At 39.2% G+C, this 15,359-nt stretch overlaps 1 protein-coding gene across 5 annotated transcripts in view; it reads right to left on the bottom strand.

The window, feature by feature from the left end:
• Positions 1–15,359, bottom strand: part of DIP2C (disco interacting protein 2 homolog C) — a 258,599-nt gene that overhangs the window by 34,805 nt on the left and 208,435 nt on the right. For all 5 annotated transcript variants that reach the window (XR_010067928.1, XM_063303406.1, XM_063303405.1 and 2 more), the window contains 9 exons: positions 14,923–15,025; positions 13,759–13,823; positions 11,490–11,583; positions 10,780–10,899; positions 8,560–8,674; positions 4,818–4,957; positions 2,092–2,228; positions 1,270–1,478; positions 81–195 (listed from right to left, as the gene is read on the bottom strand). Coding sequence is in view for 4 of the 5 variants with exons in the window: in XM_063303406.1 (XP_063159476.1) it covers positions 81–195; positions 1,270–1,478; positions 2,092–2,228; positions 4,818–4,957; positions 8,560–8,674; positions 10,780–10,899; positions 11,490–11,583; positions 13,759–13,823; positions 14,923–15,025 (1,098 nt within the window). In the remaining variant the exon portion in view is untranslated. The remainder of the gene's footprint in view (positions 1–80; positions 196–1,269; positions 1,479–2,091; positions 2,229–4,817; positions 4,958–8,559; positions 8,675–10,779; positions 10,900–11,489; positions 11,584–13,758; positions 13,824–14,922; positions 15,026–15,359) is intronic.

Genomic DNA, 15,359 nt, shown 5'->3' on the forward strand with positions numbered 1-15,359 from the left:
GCTTTTAGGTAACAAGTGGCTATCTTGGCACATCATGCCTTCCCACTCAACCCTGCTGATTACAGGTTAAGCTATTGTACCTGTAGGACTCTGCTCATCCACTGAAAGCTGTCTTCCTCTGTAGAATCCGGCCTCTGCTCAGCCACAATGACTATTCTCTCATCATGAAGGACACTCACTGAAAATACTGCTATCCTGTGGGATGTGCAAACCAAGACAATTGCAATTGGGTAAGAAGACTAAGAGCAGAGCAACTCCCTTTCATGATTTTGTATGACTCAGTCCTCATTAGTTATGCAACAGAGAAGATTAGAGCCCGGTTCTTTATTTCCTCTAGAAGACAGCTGCACTGAACACCTACAGAAGTTTAAAATAGAGCAGTAACTAGAACAGTTATTATAAAAGCAAGCTCATGTTGGCTCTCCATAGAGTAGCACACAATCATTGCAAACAATATTTCGCTCTATATATGTTCAGAATAATATTTACTAAGCAAGGCAAAGAAAACAAGCATAACAGCTCAAAGTCATTCCTGCCCAAGTTTTTATTTAGAGAAACGGAAATATGCAAAGTTGTTTCCATTTGTAGCATCCTGTAACGAGTTTCCTAAAGAGGTTGGCCTGGTACCTATTTTGATGCCGGATGAAAGTCTCTTTCCCAGGCCTTTATATTTGTTCTCTCTCTGATTGGTTCTCATCTATTTTTCTCTAAATATTTTACTATGACCTGTTTTATTCTACGTTGTCTTAATTTGTCCTTAAGCAGCCCTGACAACTTATTTATTTGTTATCTTAGTCGACTTATATGGCTGCCCATCTTGCAACTTGAGCAACTCTGGGCAGCAAACAGCGTTCAGAACTAAAAACAATAACCAGAAAGAGTAATAATAGCTGCTGAGGACAACAACAGTCACAAAAACAGTGCACCCATCTCATGGACCCCATTACCTTAGTTGTTAACTATAACTTAGTGATAGGGTGCCATATACGCCAAACAAAATGCTCCAGATACAAGTAATTTCTTTCATTTTTGCTATGATAAATAGGAAACTTAAAAATCAAAATTAGTACAATGGTTTGTTACGCCTTGGTTTTATTTCTGCACATGACATTAAATAAAGGCCTTCTAGGACTGTAGTAATTAACGCATGTTGGCTAATCTATTTGGAACACTGACCACCACCTTATCTAAGGTTTGTTCTGAGCAAGGGAAGGGCTCTTTCAATATCCTACTCAAAAAGGAATCAGGATGAAAAAAATGGAAGCCCACCTTCCCCTGTAGACAAACTTCATGGGTTCCACTGCCAACGCTGTAGCTACGATGTCATCAGCATTGTGTCTCCGCCCACTGACAACCATCAGACCGTCCATTTTACCAACAACAAAAACGAGTCCTCCAGGGCCAATGAACCCAAGAAGTCCAGTTCTTATAAAGGGATATTCGCTTATGGGGGCACCTGAATTAGTCATAGGGAACACCTGTGAGAAAGACAGAGGAGTGATGGTGAGGAGGTTTGTTTCTACTGCATCAGCAGGGGGTGGTTTAGGTGCTTCTGGGAGAAGACAGATATTAAAACTACGACACATGAAACATAAGCCTCTGTCTTCCCTTACTTTGTGGGAACACCAATACTGGCGTTAGTACGCTCATAGTGACTATTGTACTAAGCAATGGTTTGCTTAAGCATGTCTTGTTGAAGTTATGATTGGTTGTGTTTATACAACACAACACAATGATAATGGGTTGGTTTATACAACACACTAAAACATAATCAAACGAACTATAAAACTGCTCAATGGGATGTGTGGACCCAGCCATTCACTAAAATGTCCCTAAAGATACAGAATTTAAATACCGCAATGCTGTACTTCTGGCATACCTAAGTGACATTTCACCTAAGTGACATTTCCCAGTCAAGTCACTTGGGTATTCTGGGAGCAGATGTCCAGATTGGGAATGATTGGAGAAGACAATAATGGTCCAACTTAGCAGAAATGGAGCTTCACAAATGGATCATTTCTATGAATGTGAATCCAAAAGTTTTTTTTTTTTTAAATATGATGTTAACAGTTCTGTCCAACTCCAACTCACCTCAAATGTATTTTTGGTCATTCCAGAGAGTCCATAGTAAGATGTACCTGTTGCAATAGCACATACACAGAGTTCACCAACTTCATCTGTTCGGCAGAGTTGAGGAACTCCATCTGGCTTTACAGCACACATTATGGCTATTAAGAAAAAACAAAAGTAATATTTTTCCTAGTGTTGCAAAATAGACATAGACAATGCAACCAACTTACAGAGTTGTTACTGTGGAGAAAATAGGAGGTGGGAGCATTAGGTATGGATGCTGCCTTGAATGACAAAAAATAAAGGCAGGATAAATTAAATCAATTAATTAATATAATGTTGAATTCAACATGTGACATCACATATGGATTTAACAGTGTCGCAGGTTCTTTTTTTGAACCATCAATAACCAGACTGACCCAGACTCAATAGCCAAAAAACATTGGAAACTTGGACAATTAATTGGGTTTCTGTATCTCCCTCCAGTGGATGGGAAGGAAACTTTTATTTTACAAAAGGAAAGCTTACAAATAAAAAAAGGAATTGTAAATTATAAAATGCCTTTAACTAGTGCAGAAATGAATGTTAACAATAAAATAATCCTCTATTTTAACTATCTATTATCTGTAAGCTCTTTACACCATATACTTTAAGTCCAATTTTACTATATGTTCATATCTTTCTACTTCCTATTGTCATTCTCAATAGAGCTACACAGGTAGTCCTAGCTTAATTATCCTAATTGAGACCGGCAACTCCATCGTTAAGTGAAGTGATTGTTAAGTGAAACATCACGTGACCACAACTTGCTACCTCCTGCCGGCTTCCTCATTAACTTTGATTGTTGGAAGCTGGCTGGGAAGGTCGCAAATGGCGACCATTTTACCATGGTACGCTGCAGCTCTTGTAAATGCATTACAGTTGCCAAGTGCCCAAACCATGATCATATGACCACAGGGATGCTGTGACAGTTATAAATGTGAGGACCAATCGTAAGCCACTTTTTTCCAGCACCTTCGTAACTTCAGTCACTAAATGAATGGTTGTTAAGCAAGGACTACCTATACTTCTTTACTTCTTTTTCTGCACAGCTCGATCTGTCTTTTATCTTTTTCAGCGTCTGCGTTCTCTCTCTGCTCTGTCACAGCCCTTCCCGTGTTTCCTCGCCCTTCCCGCGAGGGTGTCCCTGGCTGGGCTTCTCGATCCTCCTGCTCCTCCTCCTCTTCCGAATCGTTTCTCCCTCCGAGGGAAACGGCTGGAAGAACTTCTCCCCCACGGGGCCAGCCGGAGGGAAGGAAAGCAACGCCTCTCTCCGCCCAGCTTCCTCAGCTGCTGCCTTTCTGGCGGCCGCTTTCTCGCCCGGGCTGCCTGTCTGTTAGTCTGCCCCTTTATCTGACTCCCAGCCTTCGGCTCGGTGCATTCGGCCCCTTCCTCACGAGGCCTAGGCTGCACGGCTCCCAGGCAGCCATCTTGGTTCCCCCCCTTCCCGCCTTCTCAATGCTGCTGTTGGATCGGCTGCTGCTGTCGGATTGGCAGCTGGGTCGTTCTGGCAACGGGGGAGGGCCAAGGAGGGAGGGGGAGGGAGGAGCACAGGGGCTTATAATTTGCTCAGGCCGTCTGTCCTTCCACAAATAGGTGGTGTCATCTTTCAAGCTCTGATATTTTAAATTCTAACCAATCACTGAATTTCTCTTCAGGATTGAGAAGACTCAGTAGCCTGTTGTGAAGTCATCCCCTCGTCTCCTCAAGGAAGCATATCTTTGAGTGATATATGTTGCAGAGAAGATACAGAAGATGAAAAAGTTAATTCCCCCAGGAAAATTAACACTGAAGATTTAATCAAAATAAGGAATGCAGTTCATGTCTGACAGCTAAACTTGTAAGAACAAGTAATGCTGGGGAAGGATAGACAAACCTTTCAGTTTTTAGACTGGGAGAAGATAACAGCATGATCAAGAAAGAAGTCTTCTGGGATCATCCTCTATTCCAAATTCCTGGTTATTCTTCCACCCTGCTAAATATACCTCATAACACTTCTCCTCTTTCCAATCTTGGGCATAAAAGAGAAGGTGACCATATATGACTCCAGATGGATTGCTAACTACAGTTAACCCCCAAACAAGCATAAGTTTAGACATGGGAAGGCAGCCAACATGACACAGAGTAGAAGGGAAACAGAACAGAATGCCTTTGTAACTGGCTTTTTTCCAATGGGAACGATGCACAGAATCTTAGTCCTGCTTGCTACCAAATTATGTAATGAATCTATATGTGATTTATGAAAAAGTTATTTCCTACAAGGGTTTGCAGAAAATAAAGCCTTCATGTTACAGTTAGATCATACCAAGGGAATCACTGTAAAAACCTGCCTAGGAGAACATTATATTTAAAATAATTTTATGGACATGTTCATTGGGGGAATGGCAACATTAGTTGACAAGGGATGAGGAATGGGTGGGAGAAGCTAAACCATGAAATAAATTGAAAAATGGAGTTGAATATTAGGACTGATATATAGTGCCTCTGTGAATATTAACCTCATTCCTTAAGACAGTGTTTCTCAACCTTGGCAACCTTAAGATGTGTAGACTTCAACTCCCAGAATTCCCCCAGCCAGCATGCTGGATGGGGAACTTTGGGAGTTGAAGTCCACGCATCTTAAAGATGCCAAGGTTGAGAAACACTGCCTTAAGAGAAAAAAAATGCAAATGTTATACATTTTTCTGAGGGAGCTATGGAAGCCTTACCTCCAGGCATCACCAAGCCAACATCCTGCACTGTTAGAACAGAAAGCTTTTCTTCAGAATCCACTCTGATTACTCCATAAGTAAGCCCATGCATGGATAGTACTCCCCTTCCTGGTGGTTGGTTGCTGTCATCTGTTGGCCTGGAAATGTATGAAAAATGTCAATGATACCTGAATGGAGAATAACTCTCGTTTCACATATGCCCTGCTTGAGAATGATTCCAAGTTTGAGTGCCATCTACAGCTACCATTGTCTTTGCTCGCTCCACCAGATCTAGCAGGAAGGGCATGCTCTGGCTTCCTTCCATTAAACAATATCATCTTGTTGGACCCCAGAATTGTGTCTTCTCGGCAGCAGCACTTGCCCTATTGAATAGCATCTCATGGGAGATCCAGATGGCCCAGATCCTGTTAGACTTTTGTATGGCGCTGAAGAACTAGCGTTCCCTCAGGCTCTTGACCTGGAAGGTTAAGAGAGCTCTAATGTTGGTTAACATGGCTTTTTATGAGTTGGGTTGTGTTAGCGGCCTCAGCCATTACGATGGCTGTTAAATTGTTGTTGTTCAGAATTACTTTTGGGAGCAGCTCTATAAATTGCTTAAACAAGTAATAAAACCTGATGTGTGGTGATGCCTCTCAACAGGAATAGCCCTTCTTCCCAAATATTCTGTGATGTGCTTTTGTCATGTCCAACCATGACTCATAGAGAAAAGAAGCTAGGAGAGAAGCTAGGCCTATGCAATCCAAATTGCACAATTTTTCAGAGTAAAGTTGTTATATGCTGATGTATTCTATTGGAAAAAAGCTAACAGATGGAAAGTAGTGAGAAGGGATGGAACAATGAAGGTGGGTGCATGGATACATACAACCTCCCTTCCTGAAAAGCCTTGGGAGAGGCCTCTAAAGTTGCTATTGGATTGCAATGTTTAATGTGAGACGTGCTATTAAACAACAGTTTAATAAGAGGAATATTATTAGGGAGTAGACATGAGGAATAATCACAGTTTACTTAAGTATTTCTAATTAAATATGCTCTTGTTCACTTTTGGTGTGCCACCCCTTAACATACCACATAAATCCTACACTACTGGTTTACAAAGGAGCTAGAAACCTTTCCACAATCACCCATGTATCTGCTTTGCCAACAGGCTTTCAGCCAGTGGTTTTAATCAAAGTTCTTTGAATCGTTCTGTTTCTGATCATAAGGCATGAACACAGCCCAATCCTGGAATGATTTCTTCCATACACCTATGCAAAACTCTTAAGACTAAAAGCATACAGGAGGAAATTCAATCATTCGTTTTAATGTAATGATTCTTCCACAGAAAGACTATATTTCATGACATAATCCATACCAAACATTGATGTTAGTATGTACCTATGCCTTTGGCAAGTTGTCATAAAAAAAACTTAGCTGTATGGTTAATCTTAAATTACAGTGGTGGTTCTCAGTGATGCTTCAAATACTTGATGGAAACCATAATAATGATTTCCATCAAGAGAGGGGGAGAGAGAGAGAGGGAGAGGGAGGGAGAGAGGGGCTCCATAAATTTTGATTAAAAGATTCTAAAAAGCTGTTCATTCCTCCCAACATGATACCAGTGAAAGAATCAAGCACGCTAGCTATTGATTGGATTGAATGTACATTAAGGAGTAACAAATGAGAGGCAGGTAAATGGATGGCGATGATTAATGGCATTCCCATCACTTTGGAGGAACGTTTCACCACAATATTGATCAACCTTTAACCCTCCGTGTGTACCTTGCAGTTTGTAAGATTATTTTGGAATCAGAAAACCCACCATGTTAGGTATGGAACAGATTTACTGTGCTCCACCAACCTCTACACATAACATTGATACAAGCAAGCTACAAGTACTGGGACATAAATGTAACCTCATCAGAGGAAGTAAGTTTCTGTTCAGCTTTCCTATGGGATACATATGTTGGGCTCATTACTGTAATATATTTTCAGTACGAATCATCAAAGTTACTGTAGTTATAAAAATGTACTGAATGATGGAAAACTCTAGATCACCATATAATATAGTACCCAAATATTTCAAAAGGACAAACACAGAATATTGTTGCATTTTCAATTGGCTGAAGCAAAGCTTAAAATTAAACTAATTAAAAATAGTTTGGGTTCATAGTTCAATGGGCTATGCCCACAAACACCTTCAGGTTCAATTTCAGTTAGTGAGAACAATTCTGAACTAGAAGCACCAATTTAAGCAGCTGTCTTTATTACAGTAGCTGGCATAACATCTGGCAAAGGTTTCATACCATTGGTAGCTGGTTATTGCGTACAGAAGTTACCATGAGTTGAATGATGGGTATCAATAGGAGACAATCTAGAAGTGGACAATGCCTATCATCACGTGTACATTTGTTCTTTCCCCAAGGACTTGCATTTTTTCTTATCTATGTTTTGCTTACAACACCTTCATGAAGTAGTTAAACCTGAGATGCTGTGACTTGCCTGAGCTCATGCAATGGATAAACTTCTGAATTTATGCTTTCCAGGTTTACTGTTGTAAGCACTATGTCACACTGTTCTATTCTGTTGACTGAGTGAATCTAGCCATAAAGAGATAGCACACAGGTAACAAAACCATGTATAACAAGAACTGGAAAATACGCATTTTACACATGTGCAAAATGCCCATCTGCCATAAAATACACAAGAAATGCTCCAAAAGTCCTTGCACCCCAGACAACAGGCATGTGAAATCCTCCACGTACAGGTAGTCCTCACTTAACAGCCATTCATTCAGCGACCGTTCAAAGTTACGACAGTGCGGAACAAATGGTCATTATGACTGGTCCTTGAAATTATGGCTGTTGCAGCGCTCCCGTGGTCACGTGATCAAAATCTGGGTGCTTGGCAGCCCACCTGCATTTATGACTGCAGCACTTGAATTCCGACACCTGCCTATCCACCCCCATCTCTGCCCTTTTGGCTACCCTGCACTCCGCCACCCCAGCCGACTTCCGCCATCTTCTTCCTCCCGCTGAAGAGGTGTGCCCAGCCAAGGCAGCTGCTGGCCCTTCGTGATGCCCCCGTTGCCCCCACAGCTGACCTTCACTGTCTTCTTCCTCCCGCATTGTGGAAGCCAAAAGGGCAGAGATGGGTGGGGAGATAGGTGAGTTGGGGGAACTGAAGCGAAAGCAAACACAACAGGGCAGTGGAGCCTTGTCTGCCAAAGGAAGATTGCCAGGCCTGGCTGGAGAGGAGGCGGCGAGAGGGAGCCAGCAGTTCACACGTGGCAGGAGAAGCGTGAGGTCCTCACATAACGACCGCAACCAGGAGTACCGGAACTGCTGTTGCTAAGTGGTGTGATCACATGATGTTTTGTCTAGTGACTGCTTTACTTAGCAACACAAATTCCGGTCCCAATTAGGGTTGTTAAGCAAGGACTACCTGTAGATAACCAGATTTGGTCTGTATTTACCAACTGTGGATATGCAAAATGATGGATAATAGAACTGTGGATAATGAGGACTGCCTGTAGGGAACACAGCAGTATTTCCAGTATATCTCAAGGAAAACAATAAATAAAGGGAGGGAGGGTGGGTGTAATTGCAAAAGAAAATGCAAGGGTAATGCAAAGTTTTTGATCTCAAGATTAATGACAGATCTAATTATGAAGTGTTTTCCTATTTATTTCATTCTTGGATTATTGCTTCCATTAAATTTCACTGCCTTCAGGATTGCACATTTATATTTAACTATACAATACCTTCTAATAGCCACTGTGAGAGCCTCTGGTGAACTAGCACAAGGACAGATGACTTCTTGTCTTAGGCCTTTACTTTGGAAGACATTAAGAAATGCATCACATGAAGAAATAGACCCTGGAGTTAAAAAGTACACATAAACAATCTTAATTCAATATCATCCTATGTGTAATGTCCAATAGTTCCTCAGAACAAAACAGAAATTCTAAATAGGTGGTTTCCAAGAGAGAAATCTAGATGCCAACTAAGCAAAAGAATAATAATAATAATAATAATAATAATTATTATTATTATTATATTATTATTATTATTCACTATTGAGCAATTGCAGATAATTGACATATGGGTTGAAATCTATAGAACTACTGAATTGGCTCTATGTGCTTAAAGAGGGTTCCTAATATACCAATCCTTCTCATTTAAACTGCTTTTGTCCGAGGAGAAGAAAGGATCTGAAACCCACTGAGCATGCTTTTGCAGCTGTAACAGCTCTTAAGGCTAACTGAGTCTGAATTGTGTAGTCAAGTTCTTTACATACAATGGAATAAAACTAGGTGCAGAACAGAGTATTACCCTGGAAGTTACATCCCTATTGCAGGATGTTACATGGTACATGGGAACAATTCAATTTCTATAGAGCTTCGTGAATGGCTTCAAAAAAAGTATTTGTATCCTCTTTGCTTCTAATGATTGAAACTCAATTTTCATTTTGTACTAAGACAGACATATCGAAGTACAGTATGTTGTTGTTCGTTGCCATCGAGTCGTTTACAACTCATGGTGACCCTATGTATAACAGAACAAAATACTGTATATATATGATGTCCAACTGAATTCAAGTATTTTCAAAAACCTTCGGCAGTTCCTAGTTACTCTATCTTCCCTATACAATATACTGGCTTTGAGTTTTATAGCCATAGATAGGTCCCTAAAGACCACTATATTGTATATGAATTAGTCTAATTATCCATTATCAATAGAGGATCTGCCCTGGATCGGAAATTCTAAGGATAGTAACATGGAAGGTGGTCTTCTCAGAGTTGAGACTAAGATGTTGAACTGTTTATTACTTTTTAGGCCCTATGTGGAAATAGTTTTTCTTTCGGAGACCACTGGGGATTCAATTGATCTCAGTTTAATTGATCATCTTGCTTTTGGCTCATGGTTTTGATCTGCTGCAAAAAAGTTATTTTGATATTATTTACACAAGCTGCCTTGAGTGTCAGTTTGGGATACTGAAAAATCCTAATAAAGTACATAATCAAAATACAAAAAGCAACTACTCAGGAAGCTAAAAGAGAAACAGGTTGCTATTTTGGACATACATTCTTCACAAGTGATAGAAGAACCTGCATGTGGTTTGCACTTTGCATGCATGTCCTTGAGCAAGCAAAGGAAACCACTCCCACCACTGCAAAGTTTCAAGAGATTTGCTGAGAAGCCTTCCAGTCTTTTCTACTCTTAAGGAGAAACTTGAGTTTTATGTAAGAGCTTGTCAAATTATATAGAACTAGGATGCTTCAGTTTGCAGTACAGGTAGTCCTCGACTTACAACCACAATAGGGACCAGAAAATTAATTGTCAAGTGGTGCGGTTGTTAAGCGAGGCATCATGTGACCGCACCCAAACTTAAGACCTTTTTTGCCATGGTGATTAAGCAAATCATGTGGTCGTTAAATGAATTTGGCTTCCCCCATTGATTTTGCTTGTCAGAAGCCAGCTGGAAGGTCACAAATGGCAATTACATGACTCGGGATGCTGCAACTGTCATATATACTGGTTGCCAAGCACCTGAATTTTGGTCATATGACCATGGGTATGGTGCAACAGTTGTAAGTGCGAGGACAAGTCTTAAGTCACTTTTCTCCAGCACCTTTGTCACTTCAAATGGTTACCAATAAACAAATGGTCATAAGTCAAGGACTACCTGTACTGTGAAATCTTGGATTTGCTTCAGGATATTGCTAGAAAAGTGAAAAGAATTTACAATGAACTTTAAAATGCAATTTTTTTCTGGACTCTTTGCAACAGAAATAATAATTTTAAACTCCCATTTGAGAGAGAGAGAGAAAGAGAGAACAAGGACCAGATGTTGTAGGAATGGACATATTAAGACTAAAGACATACATCCTTGTTTTGGGGCTTCTGTGACTAACATTGACAGAGAATGTCCAACAGCAAAGCCAGTTGGATTGTATTCTTGTTCTGCAATCATCACTTACACGGATTGGCGCCATCAGCCACTATCAGCATTCGAAGTGAGGACAGGTTGATATCACGTTGATCTCTATGTGCTACTAATGCCCAGTGCATATCCCTAGATTTTACACAAGCCACTTTTGCTGAGGAATGTAGAAGAGAGAGAAAAAGAATGACAAATGAACTCAGGCATAATTCACTACACTATGCAATAATCAATCAGAAAGGTATTTAAGATCCAATTTTACTATTAAACATGTGCAGTATATAAGGTATGACCAACTGGCAGACAAATTGGACTTCAATTTGGACTTTCAGTTTTTATAGTATTACAAGCCAATCTTTTCCTGATTAGGCATGAAAAAGGAGCAGGAGGGAAGACTTCTAGTTGGCCAGTTTAATATAATAAAGCCTACTCCTATCCCCTCAGAGCAGATTTATTTATTTATTTTATTTTTATTTCAAGCTTTGTCACTGGCCATCTTGCTCGAAGCGACTCTGGGCAGTTTACAATGAGCTAAAACTAAATACAGAATAAAATACACTAAAAAAACATACTTCTTAAATATAGATATACATATAAATATAAAATATAAAATGGCAATTATTAAAAGTTCTTAATTTAAATTCGTAATTTCATAATTACATACATTCAATTGATTAAAATGAATTAAATTCAAATTCATAATTACGTAATTACGTAATTTCAGATCGATGTAGATGTCACCCTTACCTTTGTACTGGCACACCTTCTGTATCCATGAAAGTGGGTTCACTTTCATTAAGGAATATGGGATGCTTATCACATGCATCATGTTCATAACACTCTGAAATTAAATCAAGGAAATATAAGTATCAGCAGTGAAGAAACAACTATAATTCTTTGTTTAAGAGCAAACAGAAGCAAGCTTTTCAAGTGAGTTCTTAAAAACAGGAAACATAGTTGTAAAAGGAGTTATTATATTTCAAGAGCCTGCCAAATTCTTGATTTTGGGTTTATTTTTTGAAATGTATAGTATATCCCTAAAAAAATCTATGAACGCTAGAAAAACTATGAATATGTTCTTAAATATAGAATACTTCTCCCTCACTGCAAAAACAAAACCTCTAATAACCTAAAAAAGTAATCTGAGAGGATTAGCAGTAAATGTGAAGAGGACTGCAAAGTAAAATAACCTATGTAATTTAAAGAGAGGGGGAAAGAGAGGGAAGGAGAGGAGACAGACACAGAAAAGAAAAAGTGGGTTATCTCTTCAAACAATGAAGCTAAAAAGATACTTAGATGTTAACATCTGTTTTCAGATGTTAAAAATATAGTTTCAACTCTGAAATTAAATGACAAGCAAAAAATAACGTTGTTATGAAATTTTACCATCTTGATTCTGCCAGCAGAAGTTTCCAAGGAAGTATTTTATAGACGCAAAATTATTTCAGAAGCAGTTCCAAAATATTTTGCATTTTGTATTTAGGATGCACAAACTTTCAAGAATCTGAATCCTCATTACATAGCATTTCGCTCTCTGTTTTTTAACCCTACACAATTCCTTCTTTCTGTTGATTCCTTTTTTTCAAAAAGAAAAGCAGGTCTAGCCAAAGCATTAAAATTGGGGGGGGGGGATTGAGCAGAAAAGCAAATTTACAAAATACCTAGTTTGTAACTATGTTTATGGAACTTCTAAAAAAAAATAGAGAAAATGTTGCCCCATTAGTGCTAGATTTAGTATTTTCTAATAACAGCATGGTTAACAATATTCATTGTATATAAACATCTTATCCAAAAACAAATCTATTATACTGTCATAAAACTACTGTCATAATAGTCTTATTTTTATATCCATTTACAGTACAAGGAATCTGCACCACATATTTTTACAAATGCACAGCCATAAATCTCAGAGAAATACCATAGTTACAAAATAGTATATCTAGAAAAAGTCCTGAGATATCAGGGAAACTATTCTATATTTCCCAAGTTGTCTTGGACAATCCAGAGACTTGTGGAGCTATTCTGAATACTGATCTCAAGCAATTTTTCCCATATGGCAACAAGTTCTGGCTGTCTTAGATGCTGTCTTAAGGAGTTAAGAATGCTGTACAGGAAAAAAAAAACATCTTTCAGCACTGTAAGAATAGCTTTTTGAGCTTTCTGCAATTGTCAGGTGAACACAACCTGGGTCATCATATCTACCATATCTATCTTATCTTATCAAAGTTCAGCTGGAGATCAAACAAGTGGTGACCCATATGGAGGAAGTTATGAAAGATGGAGGGATGAACAGACTTATCAGTTTTTGCTTCACTCATAACCTGAGCACTAGAGTCTTGATAAAAAAAGAGTATTACTGGAGTTAGGTAGCAATGTGTGTCACAGCTTGAGGCATTTTTCTGAGCCCATAAAGCCTCCCTTTGACTGAGTTCACATATCTAAGACATGGCTTGTTTTAGGCACAGTTTGTTGAATTAGCCAGAATGACTGGCTTTACATATATCAGTCCGTCAAAACCAAAACAACCACATTATGGCTTAGTATGGTGTGTGAACCAAGCCTTGGACTTACTAAGCTAGGACTAACATTTCCAAGTGGGGAAGTAAGGGCAGCGTTCTCCAACCTAGCAGATGTGTTGGACCAATTCCAGTAATCTGTAGACAGAGGCTGTTCCTGTTCTAGGGCCAACCATGAAATTAAAAAAATGCTATTATTTTTTCCTTTAATCTCCTCCAAATGTAAAGGCACATTCAGAGACTGACCGTCTTCAGTTGCAGAGGTAAACTGCTTGTCAACTTCCCAGGCTATCCATTATGGGAGAAGGAACACAGGCTTACAACAGAAAGTTCTTCCAGTATGAATATCTGCAAAATTCAGTTCTATCTGCCAAGCTTCGAACTATCACTCTTCAGTATTAGAAAATATGTGACGTCTTGAGAGGATGCCAACTTCTGATGGAAATGTAAACTGTAACCTCCCATTTTAAAGTAACTATCTAAAATAATGGTAGACTTACCGTAAGGATGCCGTGCCATAAGCCCACATCTTTCTTGAAATCTAGTACATTCACAATTGTTTCAGCTGCGTGACAAAAACAATGTTAGTTCCTGAATGCCAGGTACAGCCAATCAAAAATTCCATTTTAAGATGTAATTGATTTTTTTTTTAAGAAGTTTAAAAATAAAGCATCTGCAGAACAATTTGAAGTAAATTAATACTGACTGATTGCTCTTGGCCTATCTGTTGCTTCATTTCTCTTTCCCTCATTTTCATTTGCATAACATGTCACAGTGAATTATTCTTCTGAAAGTAGGTGGAAAATGGAGAAAATAGAGCAGGAAGTTCATCATTTCCAAAAATAATGACTATTCCACCTATAGAGATTTCCTCAAGATAGGTATTTGGGGACTAGGAAATACAAATCTCAGAGGCTCATGAAGTTCATATTAATGAGAGATGAAAATTACAACTCTGAAGTTCTTCTCCACCTTGGAAAGTCTGAAGTTTGGAAAAATGCCATCTCACAGCTTTCTATCTTGTATAACCTTTTGGAACTCCTGACCCCCATCTCAGCCATATACTTGAGTCCAGCTCCTGTTTGAATTAATCCTGGTGGTGTTTTGCAGCATGACAGGCACATCCAGCCTGAAGTGGGCCTGGTAATTGTGCAAAACGGGAAGAACCATGTCATGCTAATAAAAAGAATCAGGATTTTCTGTTTCATTTTCCCTGTTGATGTCATGGGAGAAATGGATTTACTTTTGCGGGGGTGAGGTAGGGTGCTTTTTACTCTATTCTATTCTATTCTATTCTATTCTATTCTATTCTATTCTATTCTATTCTATTCTATTCTATTCTATTTTAGAGCTTTCACTACAATTTCTCTTTGTTGTTCCCACCAGTAGTAAGAGGATGCTCCAAATGCTGGGGTCTGAAGGAGTTACTGTAACAAATACAGCTTTCTCCAAGGACTCTACAATTGTGGGAGGATTCAAAAATCAAATCAGCTTGGCTAAGAAATAAGATGTGTTGCTTTCTAATTTTGGGGAGAAATAGCTTGGCTCCTAGCTATTGAATAACCGTCTCCGTCCAATTATTCAAAACAAAACCCAGTAAAATCGACTGTGTTAGATCATTTTAAGAAGCTGTTTTAGTAATTTTCTTTTAAGCATTGAAATACCTTCCGTGTATCCACAGGCCTGGGTGAGCGCTTGACAATGGGTCAGTAATGCAATCCTCGTCACGGTCACACCAAGGACACTTCCATCCTTACATGTTTTGTACTGCAATAACACAATTTGGCTCATCAGTGTCAGGGAACAATAACACTGCTGATAGTTCAATACACTTAAGGAGACAGATACCTGTCACCAGTAGGGAAACAAGGGGAAGGTGTTCTACTGAGCCCTCAGACTCCAAATAATCCAGGTGGCCTTGCCTGGTTAGGTTCCTCAACCATTTCCCCTGGACAACAGAGGACCCTGCAGTCTGATTTTTCTACCATTAGAAAGAAACGTGTCTTTATGCACCATAAAAAAACTTTACTCTTACTGTGTATCTCAGATGCTTCCTGGTGTCTACCACTCAGTATTAGGTCATCAACCAAAGCCATATGTC

The sequence above is a fragment of the Candoia aspera genome, chromosome 4, assembly GCF_035149785.1.
Source record: "Candoia aspera isolate rCanAsp1 chromosome 4, rCanAsp1.hap2, whole genome shotgun sequence".
Classification (NCBI taxonomy): Eukaryota; Metazoa; Chordata; class Lepidosauria; order Squamata; family Boidae; genus Candoia; species Candoia aspera.